This window comes from Odocoileus virginianus, chromosome 10 (genome assembly GCF_023699985.2).
Source record: "Odocoileus virginianus isolate 20LAN1187 ecotype Illinois chromosome 10, Ovbor_1.2, whole genome shotgun sequence".
Classification (NCBI taxonomy): Eukaryota; Metazoa; Chordata; class Mammalia; order Artiodactyla; family Cervidae; genus Odocoileus; species Odocoileus virginianus.
This window is the reverse complement of record NC_069683.1, coordinates 46,210,924-46,227,596: the sequence shown is the minus strand read 5'-3', so window position 1 is coordinate 46,227,596 and position 16,673 is coordinate 46,210,924. Positions and strand designations below refer to the sequence as shown.

At 37.7% G+C, this 16,673-nt stretch overlaps 1 protein-coding gene across 4 annotated transcripts in view; it reads left to right on the top strand.

Moving 5' to 3' along the window:
- The window catches only part of CBL (Cbl proto-oncogene), an 87,946-nt gene that overhangs the window by 48,263 nt on the left and 23,010 nt on the right, over positions 1-16,673 (top strand). For all 4 annotated transcript variants that reach the window (XM_020872032.2, XM_020872036.2, XM_070473477.1 and 1 more), the window contains 7 exons: positions 6,416-6,562; positions 8,443-8,599; positions 9,191-9,312; positions 9,643-9,780; positions 11,632-11,719; positions 12,082-12,213; positions 12,426-12,629. In XM_020872032.2, coding sequence (XP_020727691.1) covers positions 6,416-6,562; positions 8,443-8,599; positions 9,191-9,312; positions 9,643-9,780; positions 11,632-11,719; positions 12,082-12,213; positions 12,426-12,629 — 988 coding nt within the window. The remainder of the gene's footprint in view (positions 1-6,415; positions 6,563-8,442; positions 8,600-9,190; positions 9,313-9,642; positions 9,781-11,631; positions 11,720-12,081; positions 12,214-12,425; positions 12,630-16,673) is intronic.

The window sequence follows — 16,673 nt, the reverse complement described above, 5'->3', positions numbered from 1 at the left end:
GAGGAAAAGAGAAAAGAAAGATGGAAGCTATAGAGTAGAATTTGCAGTTACTTAGATGTGAAGGTTAGTGTAAAGGGTGGTAAAAATAACTGCCTTCAAATACTGAATTAAAGGAAAGCTTTTGCTACCACTCAAAGTTAAGAAAGACAAGTTTTATCTTTAGGGCATTTACAAGGAAAATTTAATAGTTGTGTTCCTCTGTGGATCTTTGGAGAAATGTTAGAACACATTGTATAAGTTGAAGTAACTGCTGACAGAATTTTGAAATGTAATTGGTTGCTTATAATAAGCCCAAATATCCATCATGCTTCATTGCTCTAAGTTTACAAGTTTAGACAGATTTTGCTGGTTAAATTCTGCCCTGAAGGCACTGAACCATAAGCCTACTGCCTTAAAATGTTTTTGAATAGAACTGCAACTCAGACCACTTACCAAATACTCTGATCCATACATGGGCTTTTATAGTTTCTTTTTTTTCCTTTTAAGAAGTGTGATGCTTATGGTGCACATCTCTGGTGGTTTTAAGAAATATAAGCTGGCTTTTTGGGGGATGCATCCTTGAGTAGGAAAATGTCTTAAATTGATTTTCAGTAACTATTTCAGCCAGCACTTCAGATTGTTCTTATGCACCTGGTGCCATTATATCCTTGTGGTCAATAACTTTCTCCTTGTTGTGGCTTACTCCACAAATTAAAATAGCTTTTTGGTCCATTATATTTTGGTTCATGTATTTTATCTCTAATCCAGCATAGTACTACATACCTGGTATATTCTTAGTAGAAAATTATTTGAAAAGTCAAAGATGTCGACGTGGCCCAGTCACCCAAAGACTGGCTTCCTACCTTCACTTCAGAATTGGCTTGAAAAATCACCACTCAGAGAGGACCGTAAGATCATCCTCTCTAAAGATGACAACCATACAGGCCTCTCTTCGCATACCCTGCTTTGTTTTTCTTCAAAGCCTTTTTCTCATACAACCCTGATACCAAGGAAATGCGAGTGCTCTAAAACCAGGAATTTTTGTCTTGTTCATTGTTGTATCCATCCCTAGTACCTAGCACATAGTATGCAGTCACGTATTTTCTGGAGGTGTAATAAAGGTTAGAAATGATTCATTTCTAATATACATCAGAAATGAATTCAGCCCTCATATACACAGATAACCGTAGTACAGGATGGGTTCAGATGACATGGAGAAGAACTGAAGTGAAAATACTTAGGGTATTTTAGAGTTTGTTACTTCTATCTAACCTCTTAGGAAAGTGACATTTAAGCAGGGTCTTTTTCAAATTAAGGAACAAATGCATAGTGATTCAGAGATGAAAAAGTGAATTAGGGTAGTATGTGTAAGAAAAGGTAAAATGAAAAAGAAATGCAAAGGCAAAATGGTTGTCTGAGGAGGCCTTACAAAGCTGAGAAAAGAAGAGAAGCTAAAGGCAAAGGAGAAAAGGAAAGACATACCCATTTGAATGCAGAGTTCCAAAGAGTAGCAAGGAGAGATAAGAAAGCCTTCCTTAGGGATCAGTGCAAAGAAATAGAGGAAAACAATAGAATGGGAAAGACTACAGATCTCCTCAAGAAAATCTATTAAAAATACCAAGGGAACATTTCATGCAAAGATAGGCACAATAATGGATAGAAATGGTATGGACCATTTCTGGTCCAGACCAGAAGCAGAAGATATTAAGAAGAGGTGCCAACAATACACAGAAGAACTATATAAAAAAGATCTTCATGGCCCAGATAACCACGATGGAGTGATCACTCACCTAGAGCCAGACGTACTGTAATGTGAAGTCAAGAAGGCCTTAGGAAGCATCACTACAAACAAAGCTAGTGGAGTTGATGGAATTTCAGTTGAGCTGTTTCAAATCCTAAAAGATGATGCTGTTAAAGTGCTGCACTTGTTATGCCAGCAAATTTGGAAAACTCAGCAGTGGCAGGACTGGAAAAGGTCAGTTTTCATTCCAGTTCCAAAGAAAGGCAATGTCAAAGAATGCTCAAACTACTGCACAATTGCACTCATCTCACACGCTAGCGATGGAGAAGGCAATGGCAACCCACTCCAGTACTCTTGCTTGGAAAATCCCATGGATGGAGGAGCCTGGTGGGCTGCAGTCCCTGGGGTCTCGAAGGGTTGGATACGACTGAGTGACTTCACTTTCACTTTTCATGCATTGGAGAAGGAAATGGCAACCCACTCCAGTGTTCTTGCCTTGAGAATCCCAGGGATGAGGGAGCCTGGTGGGCTGCCGTCTATGGGGTCGCACAGAGTCAGACATGACTGAAGCAACTTAGCAGCAGCAGCACACGCTAGCGAAGTAATGCTCAAAATTCTCCAAGCCAGACTTCAACAGAATGTGAACCGTGAACTTCCAGATGTTCAAGCTGGTTTTAGAAAAGGCAGAGGAACCAGAGATCTGCCTCCTGAGAAATCTGTATGCAAGTCAAGAAGCAACAGTTAGAACTGGACATGGAACAACAGATTGGTTCAGAATCGGGAAGGGAGTACATCAAGGCTGTATATTGTCACCCTGCTAATTTAACTTACATGCAGAGTACATCATGCAAAATGTCAGGCTGGATGAAGCACAGGCTGGATTCACGATTGCCGGGAGAAATATCAACAACCTCAGATATGAAGATGACACCACCCTTATGGCTGAAAGCGAAGAAGAACTAAAGAGCCTCTTGATGAGAGTGAAAGAAGAGAGTGAAAAAGCTGGCTTAAAACTCAACATTCAGAAAACTTAAGATCATGGCATCTGGTTCCATCACTTCATTGCAAATAGATGGGGAAGCAATGGAAACAGTGACAGACTTTATTTTGGGGGGCTCCAAAATCACTGCAGATGATGACTGGAGCCATGAAATCAAAAGATGTGTGCTCCTTGGAAGAAAAGCTATGACCAACCTAGACAGCATACTAAAACCAGAGACATTACTTTGCCAGCAAGGGTTCGTTTAGTCAAAGCTATGGTTTTTCCAGTGATCATGTATGGATGTGAGAGTTGGACTATAAAGAAAGCTGAGCGCTGAAGAATTGATGCTTTTGAACTGTGGTGTTGGAGAAGACTCTTGAGAGTCCCTTGGACTGCAAGGAGATCAAACCAGTCAATCCTAAAGGAAATCAGTCCTGAATATTCATTAGAAGGACTGGTGTTGAAGCTGAAACTCCAATACTTTGGGGTCACCTGATGTGAAGAACTGACTCACTGGAAAGACCCTGATGCTGGGAAAGATTGAAGGCAGGAGGAGAAGGGGATGCCAGAGAATGAGATGGTTGGATGGCATCACTGGCTCAATGGACATCTGTTTGAGCAAGCTCCGGGAGTTGGTGACGGACAGGGAAGCCTGATGTGCTACAGTCAGTGGAGTCGCAAAGAGTCGGACATGACTGAGCAACTGAACTGAACTGAAAATATTCAGTTTGGCAGGAATATGCTAGTGAAATTAGTTATAAAGGTAGGTTAGACCCAGGTTAGTGGAAAGTCTAAAAATCAAAGCTGAGCTGCATTTTGTCTCATTGGTACTATTGAAATTGTGCCCTCCTCCCCTTAAAAGGTAACTAGTTATATGTGGTGTGATTGAACAGTATAGGAATAGACTGAAGACAAGTTTTTTGATTGAAGTATAGCTGATTTATAATGTTTCAAGGGTACAGCAAAGTGGTTCAGTTTTACACATATATTCTTTTTGAGATTATTTTCCATATAGGTTATTGCAAGATACTGAATATAGCTCTGTTGTACAGTAGGTCCTTGCTGTTTATTTTGTGTGTAGTATTGCAGATGGTGATTGCAGCCATGAAATCAAAAGATGCTTACTCCTTGGAAGGAAAGTTATGACCAACCTAGACAGCATATTAAAAAGCAGAGACACTACTTTGCCAACAAAGGTCCGTCTAGTCAAGGCTGTGGTTTTTCCAGTAGTCATGTATGGATGTGAGGGTTAGACTATAAAGAGAGCTGAGTGCCAAAGAATTGATGCTTTTGAACTGTGGTGTTGGAGAAGACTCTTGAGAGTCCCTTGGACTGCAAGGAGATCAAACCCAGTCCATCCTAAAGGAGATCAGCCCTAGGTGTTCATTGGAGGGACTGATGTTGAAGCTGAAACTCCAATACTTTGGCCAGCTGATGCGAAGAGCTGACTCATTGGAAAAGACCCTGATGCTGGGAAAGATTGAGGGCAGGAGAAGGGGACGACAGAGGATGAGATGGTTGAATGGCATCACCGACTCAACGGACATGGGTTTGGGTAGGCTCTGGGAGTTGGTGATGGACAGGGAGGCCTGGCATGCTTCAGTCTGTGGGTCGCAAAGAGTCGGACACGACTAAGCGACTGAACTGAACTGTATATATCTGTTAATCTCAAATTCCAAATTTATTAACACCTCACTCAAGGAAGGTTAGTTTAAGTCTGAGAATGTTGCTTTGAGGTGCTAGCATTTGACTGCAGAAATACAGTAGACAGTTGGAAAGCTACCAAGGCCTAAGATTTGGGAATCTCTTGCAAAGCAGTTTTTGAATCCTTGAGTTAGCAAAGAAAGAGTCTAGAGAGTGCATGGAGAAAGAAAGGAAATGGAGAGCAGATTCTTCAGTTCAGAGCAGATTCTTGGGAAATAGCTATTTTTGGAGGATAGAAAGTAAAACCAAAGGAAGAACAAAAGCAAGTAGGAGAACCAAGAGAGGATGACACTGGAGAAACTAAGGAAAGACATTTTCAGGAGGACATAGGATTCAAACTGTTCTTCCAAAAAGATCTTTGGTGTAACTTTGTAATATGTGTATTTTCTATCATATATGTTACTCTGCTGTACTGTTTAGCATAGTTCTTTACACATAGTTCTCAGCTAATTTAGCACATCTTAAGAGAATCAGGACTCTCTCTTGCTTATCTTTAAAGATTAACATTTGGCAAAATGTTACATAAATATTAAGGTTTAGTGCATTGTGCAGTCTGGTGTCCTGCTGAAAACTTGTGGAAATCATTGGGAATAATTTGTGCTTTGCAGATTTTCAATCATATTATCTGTGATATATATATCTCAATAGTCTCTGTGTGTGTTTCCTGTTTACTAAAATAGTAACTGTCCTAACCAGCAACAATTGAAGGCTCTCAAAGTACCAAGAGGAAAACAATTACTAGAGTTTAGGGATTGGATAAGTGATTGTGTTTTTCAACTTACTTACTTGAACTTTCAACTTACTTGAGCTATTTGGCATATGAATTATTTTAGACTGACTTCAATGAATATTGATTTTATCACTTTTTCGGTGCTTTCAGAAATAGGAAAACTAGAAAGAGTAAAACTTGATACAAGTGCTAGAAGACAGATACCAGAAAACTGAAGCTGATTTGATGAAAAGCTGATTAGAAAGATTTCAAAAGTATTTTGCAGAAAAGTTAGGGCTGCAGGGACTTGGTGCAGCATTTTATCCAGGAAGGACAAAGATGGGACCAATGGTGGAAAGAAAAATCTGTGTTAAAGAGAATTTTGAGGCAATAAAATTGATCATGGATTGACTTGAAATTTTATTGTCTACTTGTATGACAAGAATTGACTTTTTAATATATAAATACTAATTATTGAGGCAAGGGAAAATAGGCAACTGTAATAGTAGCTGATTTGGTGAATAGCAATATCTAAGACATCTGTATCTTATTCTGTAGCAGTACCGTTAAAGATTACCAAGATAATCTGATTTAAGTACACACCTGAAAGTAGAGACATCATCTGGTGTGTTGAACTGGTACTTTATAACCACAACCATTAAACAGAGGTTGTCAGGCTAAAGCTAACTTGTTAAAATATAGTAGTAGCGTGTGCACTTATTTAGAAATTTTTACATGGTTTGGATTTTAGCTTTTAGTTTTTGATAAAGAAAAAGAAGTTCCTCAAAGAGGAAAACTTCTCTTTTATGTCTGATTAGTGAAAATATTTGTTCTGGATATTTAAATAGTCCTCTTTATTGAGGATTTTTAATTTAGATGAGTTGGGATAATTTAAACATCCAGATTAGTTTATGCAAAGCAGGAAATAATATATTTTGCTTTTCTAACATCTCTTTTGTGAGTGAATGGTTATAGCAGTGTACAACTTCTTACACTTTTTGGTTGAGTCCTCTTTTACCTATCAGCCTAAAAAAGGTAGATTTGTTCATAGAAGTTTATGCTCAGTTATTAGGCTTGATTAATTTAAGATTAAAGGTCTTGAAATAGATTACTGTTAAAATTCTTTTTTTCTTATTTACCTGTTAATGCCTATCTGAATGGAGGGAAAGGAGTGGACTTTAGTGAATGCAACAGTCTTAATTGCATTATAATCACAAACCTGGTGTAGTGGATTCAGCACAATTAAAATAAAAATAATTTTATGTGCTCATTTAACCATTGCATTTCTGATCGTTTTTAGGCGAAACCTGACCAAACTGTCCCTGATCTTCAGCCACATGCTAGCAGAACTAAAAGGAATCTTCCCAAGTGGACTCTTTCAAGGAGACACGTTTCGGATTACTAAAGCAGATGCTGCAGAATTTTGGAGGAAAGCTTTTGGGGAAAAGTAAGTGTCAAAATAATGAATTTGAACTATGAAGAACTGAAGCTTGTGTTTTGGGTTTTTGTTTAGTTTGAAACAGAAAAATAATGAATATATGCGTAACTACTCCCAACTTTGGTAAATATTAACCTAGTTTTTCTTTTTTTTGCTCTGATCATGTTTTTTTTTTTTTTTCTTAAAGAAGTAGATAGACCTTTGCAATTCTGTTGAAACCCATGCTGTTCTCTTTTTTTCGTCATCCATTATGCTGTTAATGAACACATACATTTCAAATTATTTGCTATTGCAAACAGTGCTGCAGAAAACAAAATTGTATTTACCTTCATATGCAGGAGTTTCTCAATACTTAAATACTTAGGAGTGGGATTGCTGAGTCAGGGGATTTCACATCTTCTGCTTTGCCAAACATTGCCTAACTGCTTTCCAAAGTGGTTGTACCAGTTTCTGTTCCTGTAAGTAGTATGCACGTGTTCCAGTAGTTCTGCAATTTGGCTAACACTGGTAATATGAATTGGTATCATATTTTGCTTTATATTCCTAATGACAAGGGAGCTTGAGCACCTTTTCACATTTGTCACCTGTCTAGATTCTTTTTCTGACTTGGCTGTTTCTATTCCTGACTTGTCTATTTTCCTATAGACTTGTCTTTTTCCTGTTGTAGGATACTAATTCTTTGTTAGTCACTAACATTAGAGATGTCTTCTCCTAGTCTGTGGCTTGTGTTTCCACTTTGCTATATTGTTCTTTTTTTAAAAAAAGATTTTTTATTTGGCTGTGCTGTGTCTTTGCTGTTGCACAGGCTTTTCTCTAGTTGCTGCAAGCAGGGGCTACTCTCTAATTGTGGTGGCATAGGCTTCTCATCGCAATGGCTTCTCTTGTTGTGGAGCACAGGCTCTAGGACATGAGGGCTTCAGAAGTTCAGGTTCCTGGGCTCTAGAGCACAGGCTCAGTAGTTGTGGCGCAGGGACTCAGGAGCAAGGATTGAACCCATGTCTCCTGCATTAGCAGGTGGATTCTTTACCACTGAGCCACCAGGGAAGCCCATGATTTAAGTCAAGTTTTTGTTTCTAAGTATTAATATAAATGTTCTTGAATATACTCTGAAATTTTAAATCACAGAACTGAAAAAGTAGAAAGCAATAAAAATTTTCAGTTGAATATACAGATCCTAATGTAAGCCTCTCTTTGAATGCTTTTTTTTTTTATTGCAATATAGTTGATGCAAACTGTTAAGTTAGTCTCAGGTATATACTGCGTCTTGATTTGATGTATGTTAAATGTTTGCTTTATTTTAAAAAGTTGTGTTTAAACATCAGATATAGAATAATTAGCGATTTTAAAAAACCTAGTTGAAGAGGATAGGCATGAGTTTAACTTTGTTAATTTCTTCTTCATCTGTATCAGAACTCTTTTCTTCCTGTACCTTAAGCTTTATATTCCTCAAGTTTAGTCCTTGATAGTGTGGGTTCCTCAAAAGAATCAGAGTGTTTTATGTGCTTTTAAAAGGTTAATTTAAACACACTATGTGAATGAAGATCTGGCCACAGGTTACATCTCTAATACTAAAAGGATAATCTCATCTCTTTTCATGCTTCTCTAATACAACAAATATCTGAAGGTGAGAAAGGGAATTAACTTGTGGCATTCTGCCAAAGAAAAGTGGGAAAAGATGTCTCTATTATTAATTTACTCATTAGCAAGTTAAGAAACATATCATTTATACCCTTTCTATTATCAATGTAAAATATAATTCAGTTTCTCTAAGAAAATTAAAGTGGATTTTGAGAATTTAAAGAGACTGTGTTTTCCTTGACTGTAGTAGTGCCTGGAGTTATCTGCTATCTTATTCTGTGCCTTCTCTCCCACCCCCACCCGCATCCTAGGACAATAGTCCCTTGGAAGAGCTTCAGACAGGCCCTTCATGAAGTACATCCCATCAGTTCTGGGCTGGAAGCCATGGCTCTGAAATCCACTATTGATCTGACCTGCAATGATTATATATCAGTTTTTGAATTCGACATCTTTACAAGACTCTTTCAGGTAGGATGCTAAAATGTTGGCTGAACTAATTATTGCCACTTTTCTGAAGGGAAACCTTTTGAAAAAACATTTGGACATTTGGGAGTTTGCCTTTTATAAAAGTATTTTTATTCTAGAAACTATAGTTTAAAAAAAGGTTAAAACTACTCTGTATTTTATATTTATATAGATTCTTGTAAAAAGTAACTATATAATCTGCTTATTTCCCTCATATTTATAATCTTTCTTTTTTTATTAAATATTCTTTTTTACATCATTTTTTTTTCTTTGCATCATTTTAATGGTTGTATTTTACCCTAAAAGTGGGTATAATATACTTCCTGGGTTCAGTTACTGGACATTTATGTATGTTTCCAGCTTTTTCTCGTGTGGTATTAAAATTCTTGACTAATATTGAGATGCATTGATGGTTTGCAACTTCTTTCCTTTTCTAAAAATGATGTGTGTATATGCTACCTTGCATAAACCTTTATTTGGAACTTACTTGCACATCAGGCCTTGCCCTGTTTTCTCTGTTTTTGTCTGTTTAACCTCTGAGGCCGATTGTATGTTTGGAGCCAGATGGTCTGATTGAATCTCTTGTTTCCTTAGCCTTGGTCCTCTTTGCTCAGGAACTGGAATAGCCTTGCTGTAACTCATCCTGGTTACATGGCTTTCCTGACATATGATGAAGTGAAAGCGCGACTCCAGAAATTCATTCACAAACCTGGCAGGTCAGTGGAATGAAGCAAAGAAGTTTATTCACCTGAATTTTATTCTGTGACCTTTGCTGAAAAGGAGGAAACATGATCTTTTACTAGTTCTCCAGTGGCCACATTTCTGTGATAGGATTGTCTGTTTATCAGAGGAATTGACTTATTCAGATACTATGATTTGATAAATGCTTTCAAGCCACTTAAGAATTAAGCTTTTGTGTCTTTTACTTTTGATGTGAAGTCATTGAAAAATCTATTATTGATGGTCTTTTTGATTTTTGTCTCTGTCTCATCTTCCACCCTACTGCAAGCATATGTAATCAAGGTTTTATTTCTCTCTGTTTTCAGTTACATTTTCCGGCTGAGCTGTACTCGTCTGGGTCAGTGGGCTATTGGGTATGTCACTGCTGATGGGAACATTCTCCAGACAATCCCTCACAATAAACCTCTCTTCCAAGCACTGATTGATGGCTTCAGGGAAGGCTTGTGAGTACCTACTGTTTATCATCTGTTAGAGTCTAGGAACTTAGGACTGTGAAACTGAATCATTAATGACTTTATTCCAGGTTTCCTCTACAGGTTAAGATTCAGGAAACATATTAACAACATATATTGTTTGAATTTTCAACTTCTGTAGGACTTCTGTTTTTATTTAAAAAGGATTCCTTGAGTGAAATTATTTTTGCCTCTACTATTTCCATTGTTACCCTGAGTAGATTTTATCTTTCTTTTTTTCCACATGTTAACTTATTTTCAGGTCTATATTAGATTTTAAAATATACAGTACTTTCCAAACACAGGGGCCTCCCCTAGAGCTCAGCAGGTAGAGAATCTGCTTGCAGTGCAGAAGACACAGGAGACACGGGTTTGATCCCTGGGTTGGGAAGATCTCCTGGAGAAGGAAATGGCAGCCCACTTGTCTGGAGAATCCCATGGACTGAGGTGCCTGGTGGGCTAAAGTCCAAAGAGTCACAAGGGGTCTTGACATGAGTGAGCGACTACAACACTGACAACATCAGTATTGTCCTCCATACACTGATATTCTTTCTCCAGGGCCTAGTGCCACAGGCTCTAGGGGTTGATAAGCTTTTTTTGTGAAGGGCCAGATAGTAAATAGTTCTTCAGTCTTTGCAAACCACATAAGTCTGTGTCACTTGGTGGTGCAGTGGTTAAGAATTCACTTTGCAGTGCAAGGGACACGGGTTTGATCCCTGGTTGGGGAACTAAGATCCCACATGCTGCAGAGCATCTAAGTCCGCATGCTCCAGCTAAAGATTTCAGTGCCACAGTGAAAGCTCCCTCATGGGCTGTAGTTAGACCTGACTCAGCCAAATAAATAAGTAGGTAAATATTGTTTAAAATATATATTTCTATACCAATTAGCAGAAAATGTTACCAGTTATTTGACTAGGCACAGTTAGGATGACTTAGATGTTCCTGATGGCAGCAGGCCCAGTGGCCTTCATCCTAACTTCATTTTAATTCAGCAGAATTTCTTCAGGCTATGGGTTTTTGTTATCTCTGCTAATATTTATGACTTAAGTTCCTGTTTATTCCAGAATTCCTATTCCTTTGGGAATTCAAATTGATTATCAGTTGGTAAGCACTAAAAATACTAACAGTTGACCAGGTATGAGAAAACTACATGTGTTTTAAAGTGATTAGGAAAATCCATTTTCCATTACACATCATTTTCTACAGTAATGTTGGAACTGAAAGGGGTACTTTACCAGATGTCAGAGCAGTTTGATGCTAGAAGCTTCCTGGTAGTTGATCTCAGTGGCTTAATTTGCTTCTTGTTACTTTTCTTTCAAATTGGTGTCTCTTAGTGTTAAATCTGTAAACAAGGGTGTTTTAAGGTCTTTGGTTGAAGCAAGTGTCATTTTTTTAAATTGAGAATTCACACTTTAATCTGTGGTCATCCACAGATAAAAATAGTTGGTAAATTGTGGTGCACAGACTAGGTCTTTTAGTCTGTGTCTAAGATAGTTTTTCCTTTTCAGAATGTTGTTTTAAAAAAAAACCTAAAGAAGAATATGTGACACAGACTTATGTGGCTTGCAGAGCCTGAAACATTTACTAACTGGCCCTTTACAGGAACAGCTTGTCAACCCCTTGATTAAAATAGAGCCTGTGACCCTGGATAAAGAATATCAGTGTTTGAAGAGTATCTTCTTAGAACTGATCTGTGTTATTTAATTTTTTTGAAGTACTAATAAAATTTCTCTTTGCACTTCTCTTAAATTACCCTTTTAGAGTGAGAGAATTCCTAGATAACATTTGTCTGTACTAGTAAGCAGTGATAAATTGGCTTCAGATTGGTTACTCTTTTTACAGCTATTTGTTTCCTGATGGACGGAATCAGAATCCCGACCTGACAGGCTTATGTGAGCCAACTCCTCAAGACCACATCAAAGTGACCCAGGTGAGTTTTGTTTTTCATTTTAATCATATTGTTAGACCCAAGCTTCTGTATATTACTCTGTAGAACTGACAGAATTATATTAAGTGATTGGAACACTTAAAATTTTAAACCATTGACTAGAGTAGTGAATTTACGTGTGTGTGGTCTCTTTTTAAACCCTGCTTCTTAAAATAGGACCAAGACTAGGTGCTTTCTGTTTTACCTGTTCACTGTTGTGACATTCTGTTTCCAGGCAAAGATTAGTATTATAATTAACCATCTTCAGTTTTCCTATTTTTAGCTATATAGTTGCAGTCATTCATTCATTCATTCAACAAATATTTTAGCAGACTGAATAATCTCTTTTTCTTTTTTAATCAAAGGAGCAATATGAATTATACTGTGAGATGGGCTCCACATTCCAACTGTGTAAAATATGTGCTGAGAATGATAAAGATGTGAAGATTGAGCCCTGTGGCCACCTCATGTGCACATCCTGTCTAACATCCTGGCAGGTATGGATCCAAACCGTGCTTTTTCTCAGCTCAGTAATCACAGTGAAGAATTGGGGATTGTATATCCTTTATGGATATAAAGAATGGTCTGGTTTGTGGGGTAGGTTCTAAACTTCTGGTGCTTTTTTCATTTTTAGGTACTGTGTTCTTAGTGGACGAATATTTTAAGAACTTTCAGATGTGTCTGTCACCATCTCCTGTTTCCTTTGTAGGAATCAGAAGGCCAGGGCTGTCCTTTCTGCCGATGTGAAATTAAAGGTACTGAGCCCATTGTGGTTGATCCCTTTGATCCTAGAGGAAGTGGCAGTCTGTTGAGGCAAGGAGCAGAGGGAGCTCCCTCCCCAAATTATGATGATGATGATGATGAACGAGCTGATGATTCTCTCTTCATGATGAAGGAATTGGCTGGTGCCAAGGTAAGTCTACAATTTAATAGACTGTGGCAAAATCTTACCATCAGCTGTATCCTGAAGCAGTAGAACACTTAACAACATCTAAAATACAAGGAGTAATACTAGCTAATATTTATTGAACATTTACCATGTGAAAGAGAACCATGCTAAATACTTGACTGCTTTAATTCATAATCCTATACTTACCTATATTCATGTAACCCTATGAGTAGATGCTATTATTATCCTCATTCAGCAATTGAAGAAATCAAGGAGCAATGAGGTTAAGGAATTTGCTGAAGGTCACACTACTAGTAAGTTGAGCCAGAATCTGTGGCCAGGCATCCCGCCTTCCAGGCCCATGCTCTTACTCTCTGTATCCTAGAAGTGGGTTCTACTCAGATAGCTTGGTGGAGAAAATGAAGGGGGAGTAAAAGAATTGGACTGTGTCTTGCTACTGTGACTAGAATATTTTCTCCTCGTTTTTTTCTCTAGTGGAGTCTTGGCAATGGAAAGTTAGGTTTAGGCAGGAGAAACGAGGCCCTGTTAACAAATAAATGGCAACTAAAGTGATTGGAGGGTGGTAGGAGGTACCATACAGAGACTAAACAAACTCGAAAGGCCCTCGTAAAGATAGGAAAGGTAAAGGCCAAGAAAGGATGTGACCAGATTCTGTTACATCAGTGGTAGGATAAAACAGAGGTTTATTCGCTAATTCAAAGTAAGGCAGTCACCGAAGATTTTAATAAATATAGGGTAGACAAAGGTTCTAATATGCTGTCAGTTCTCTAGTTTAGTCTGTTACAACTTTGATAGGAGGCATTTTTTGATACAGAAGAATCTTTCTTTTATATCAGCACCCAACTGCCTGGTACATGGTAGGTGCTCAATAAATACTGAGAAGATGGGTTGGATTCTCTTCAATGATTGTGTCCAGTTTGTCTCCTCTTCTCTGTCCTCAATGCCACTGCCTTATTTCAGGCTCTCAGAAGCGTAAGTTCTCCCTGTTTCCAGAGTCATTGATCTACAACACACACCTTGATCGTCTCATTCCTTTGCCTCATGCTCTTTAATGACTTCTCATTACTTAATGGGTTAGTAAGTACATTCTCTGTTCTAGGCACTTTGCCCTGATAATCCTTTCACTTTGTTTTGTGGAAGCTGAATCATCAAAGATTTCTCCATGCTTTTGTCTTGATAGTTTCTATGTAATTTAGCTCAGTTTTCATATCCTGAGAAATCTTTCTAGATGATACCCTGCTTCTCCTACCCCTAACTCACACATATTTACCCAAATATAATCTAGGTCTGGCTCAGTGTTTCTGGGATACTGTGAAATGTCTGCCATAGAATGTCTGCCACCTGGTAATAATTTATTAAAAATATTTCCTGGAAATTCCATGGCAGTGGTTAGAGTTCCTTGCTTCCACTACTGGGTTTGATCCCTTGTTGGGTAACTGAGATCCCACACACCATGTTGTGTGACCAAAAAAATAATCATTTCCCATTAGTTCCTAGAAGGCAAGAGTCACCTCTCATTTGTAATTGGCTATTCACAATTGAGCACATAGTAATTGCTTTGGATGTTTGGGAATTAAAAACACATTGAAACAGGAATTGATAAATGTATCTATGCTATATGGATAGTTGAAGAAATTTGGACTGTTTGAGTAGTACAATTTTAATTTTTTGAAGCTGACCCTTATGGGCGTTCTTTTGCAAGTCTGTCTGTAGGGTGAATTTCTGACAGTCGGATTGCTAGATAAGAGTATGTCCATTTAATCTCTTTGAGAGAGGAGAGGGATATAATTAGTGGTGGGGCATATGGGAATTTCAGAAAGCAATGGTATTTCATTTTTTAGCTGAAAGGTAGGTTCTATGTGAATGTTTCATCTTATTCTTTGTACCTTATAGTTCATTATCTACTTTGTATGGATAAAATATTGGAGTAAAAATGTTTCTTTTTTTGGATAGACATTAAAATTTATTACCCGTATTTTTTGTCCTAAGGTCACTCCTAAAGTATATGTGACTATGAGAGTACCTGCTTTGTCACATCCCAGTAGCTTGTTTTGTTGCTTAATTTTGATTTGTTTTTAAAATAGTGAATCTACTTTTAAAAATATCCTTGTGATAAATACAGATGATTTTTTTGTTGTTGTTTAAAGTTTAAAAGAATTGCTAAAACTGTTGGTTATCTACTTCCATCTCCTCCAGCTCCTGTGTCCCATTCAGATTTTTCCATTTGTAAAGCTGTTCCTTAGCCACAGGCTATACTGCTTTCTCCTGATTTTTCGATATTAGTTATGTTTAGAAAAGGATTTAAATCTCTTATCTTCCTCCTTCCTACTCCCTAACTTCCGACTGTAGTTAATTGGAATGTTTTTTGGTTCAGTCAGTATGCAGTGTTTATTTATTTATTTATTTATTTATTTTTATTAGTTGGAGGCTAATTACTTTACATCATTACAGTAGTTTTTCTTATACATTGATATGAATTAGCCATGGATTTACATGTACTCCCCATCCCAGTCCCCCCTCCCACCTCCCTCTCCACCCGATCCCTCTGGGTCTTCCCAGTGCACCAGGCCCGAGCACTTGTCTCATGCACCCAACCTAGGCTGGTGATCTGTTTCACCCTAGATAATATACATGTTTCAATGCTGTTCTCCTGAAACATCCCACCCTCGCCTTCTCCCAGAGTCCACAAGTCTGTTCCATACATCTGAGTCTCTTTTTCTGTTTTGCATATAGGGTTATCGTTACCATCTTTCTAAAGTCCATATATATGTGTTAGTTGTATGCAGTGTTTAAATGAGTTTTGCTCCCTATTGTTTCAAGTAATATACTATACTGTGATTACTTTTGCTTTGTTTTACAACCTTCTACTTTTCTGAAATAATTGATTTGTTTTTATTTCCTTAGTTTTCAGTTCGTGCCTGTCACTATCAAACATCCTCTTGATATAATTTTCTCTGGAGTAAATTCTATGCATGTATTAATAAAGTAGATGTTATGTAATGTAGTATACTGATATATGGGAGTCTGTCATGTTTTGGCTTCAGTGTAGACTGGTTTTTCACTGGGTGTGCTGCATTCTGTCACCCTGAGGTCTTTCCTCGCCATCATCATGGGACTTCATTGCCTCTCATCTGTGTTGGATTTCGTAACTCCCATGTTTTTCTGTTTCTTTCTTTAACTTCCTTGTTTGAGTAGGGTATGCCCTCAAAATAGCTTTCTGTGAAAAGGTGAGAGGTGAAATTTTTGAGACATCTGATATCTTAAAAATGTCTTTATTCAGCCCTCAAGCTGACTAAATATAGACTTACTGGGTTAAAAGAACACTTCACCTCTGAATTGTTACAGCCTCAGTGACTTCTAGTTTCCAGCATATTTTTGCTCTTTGGTGCCTCTTTTCTCTCTGTCCTCAGAAGCCTTAGACTATTTTCTTTATCTTTGATTCCCTGAAAACTTAAGGATGTTGTTGTTTGGCTGGTTATGGGTTTCTTTTCTTTCTTTGGGCTACCTATGTAATGAACACTTTCTATATGGATATTTATATCCCTTAGGTCTTGCAAATACTCTTTTTTTTTTTTTTGTAATTTCTTCCTCGTATATGCTTTTATCCTTTCCAGGAACTTTATTATATGTTGAGATAAAAGAACATTTTAGGGATTGGTTATGATATTAAGGCATGAATTGAAGAATATGATTGATTAGCTCAACCCTCTGCCCTTTAGGGATGAGAAGGAGGGATGGATGGTGGAGGGTGGATCAAAATAGGCAGAGAGGGCCTTCCAACTGAGAAACAACTTGAAGAAAGTTAAGGAGGTAGGAATTCCAAAATAGAGAATTACAGAAAACGCTATTGGTTAGGGAGACCAAATTAGACTTGGGAAAGCCAGGCAGGAAAGTGACATTTTATGACATGGGAAAGTAGGAGTTACTGGTGGATGGTTTTTGAGCTAGTGAGGATTTAAGGATGGTTAAGCTGGTAATGGTGAGCAAAATCATTTAGCGAGATAAGAAACTAGAAAGCTGGGAGAATCGTTAGAAGGTGGTTTTGAT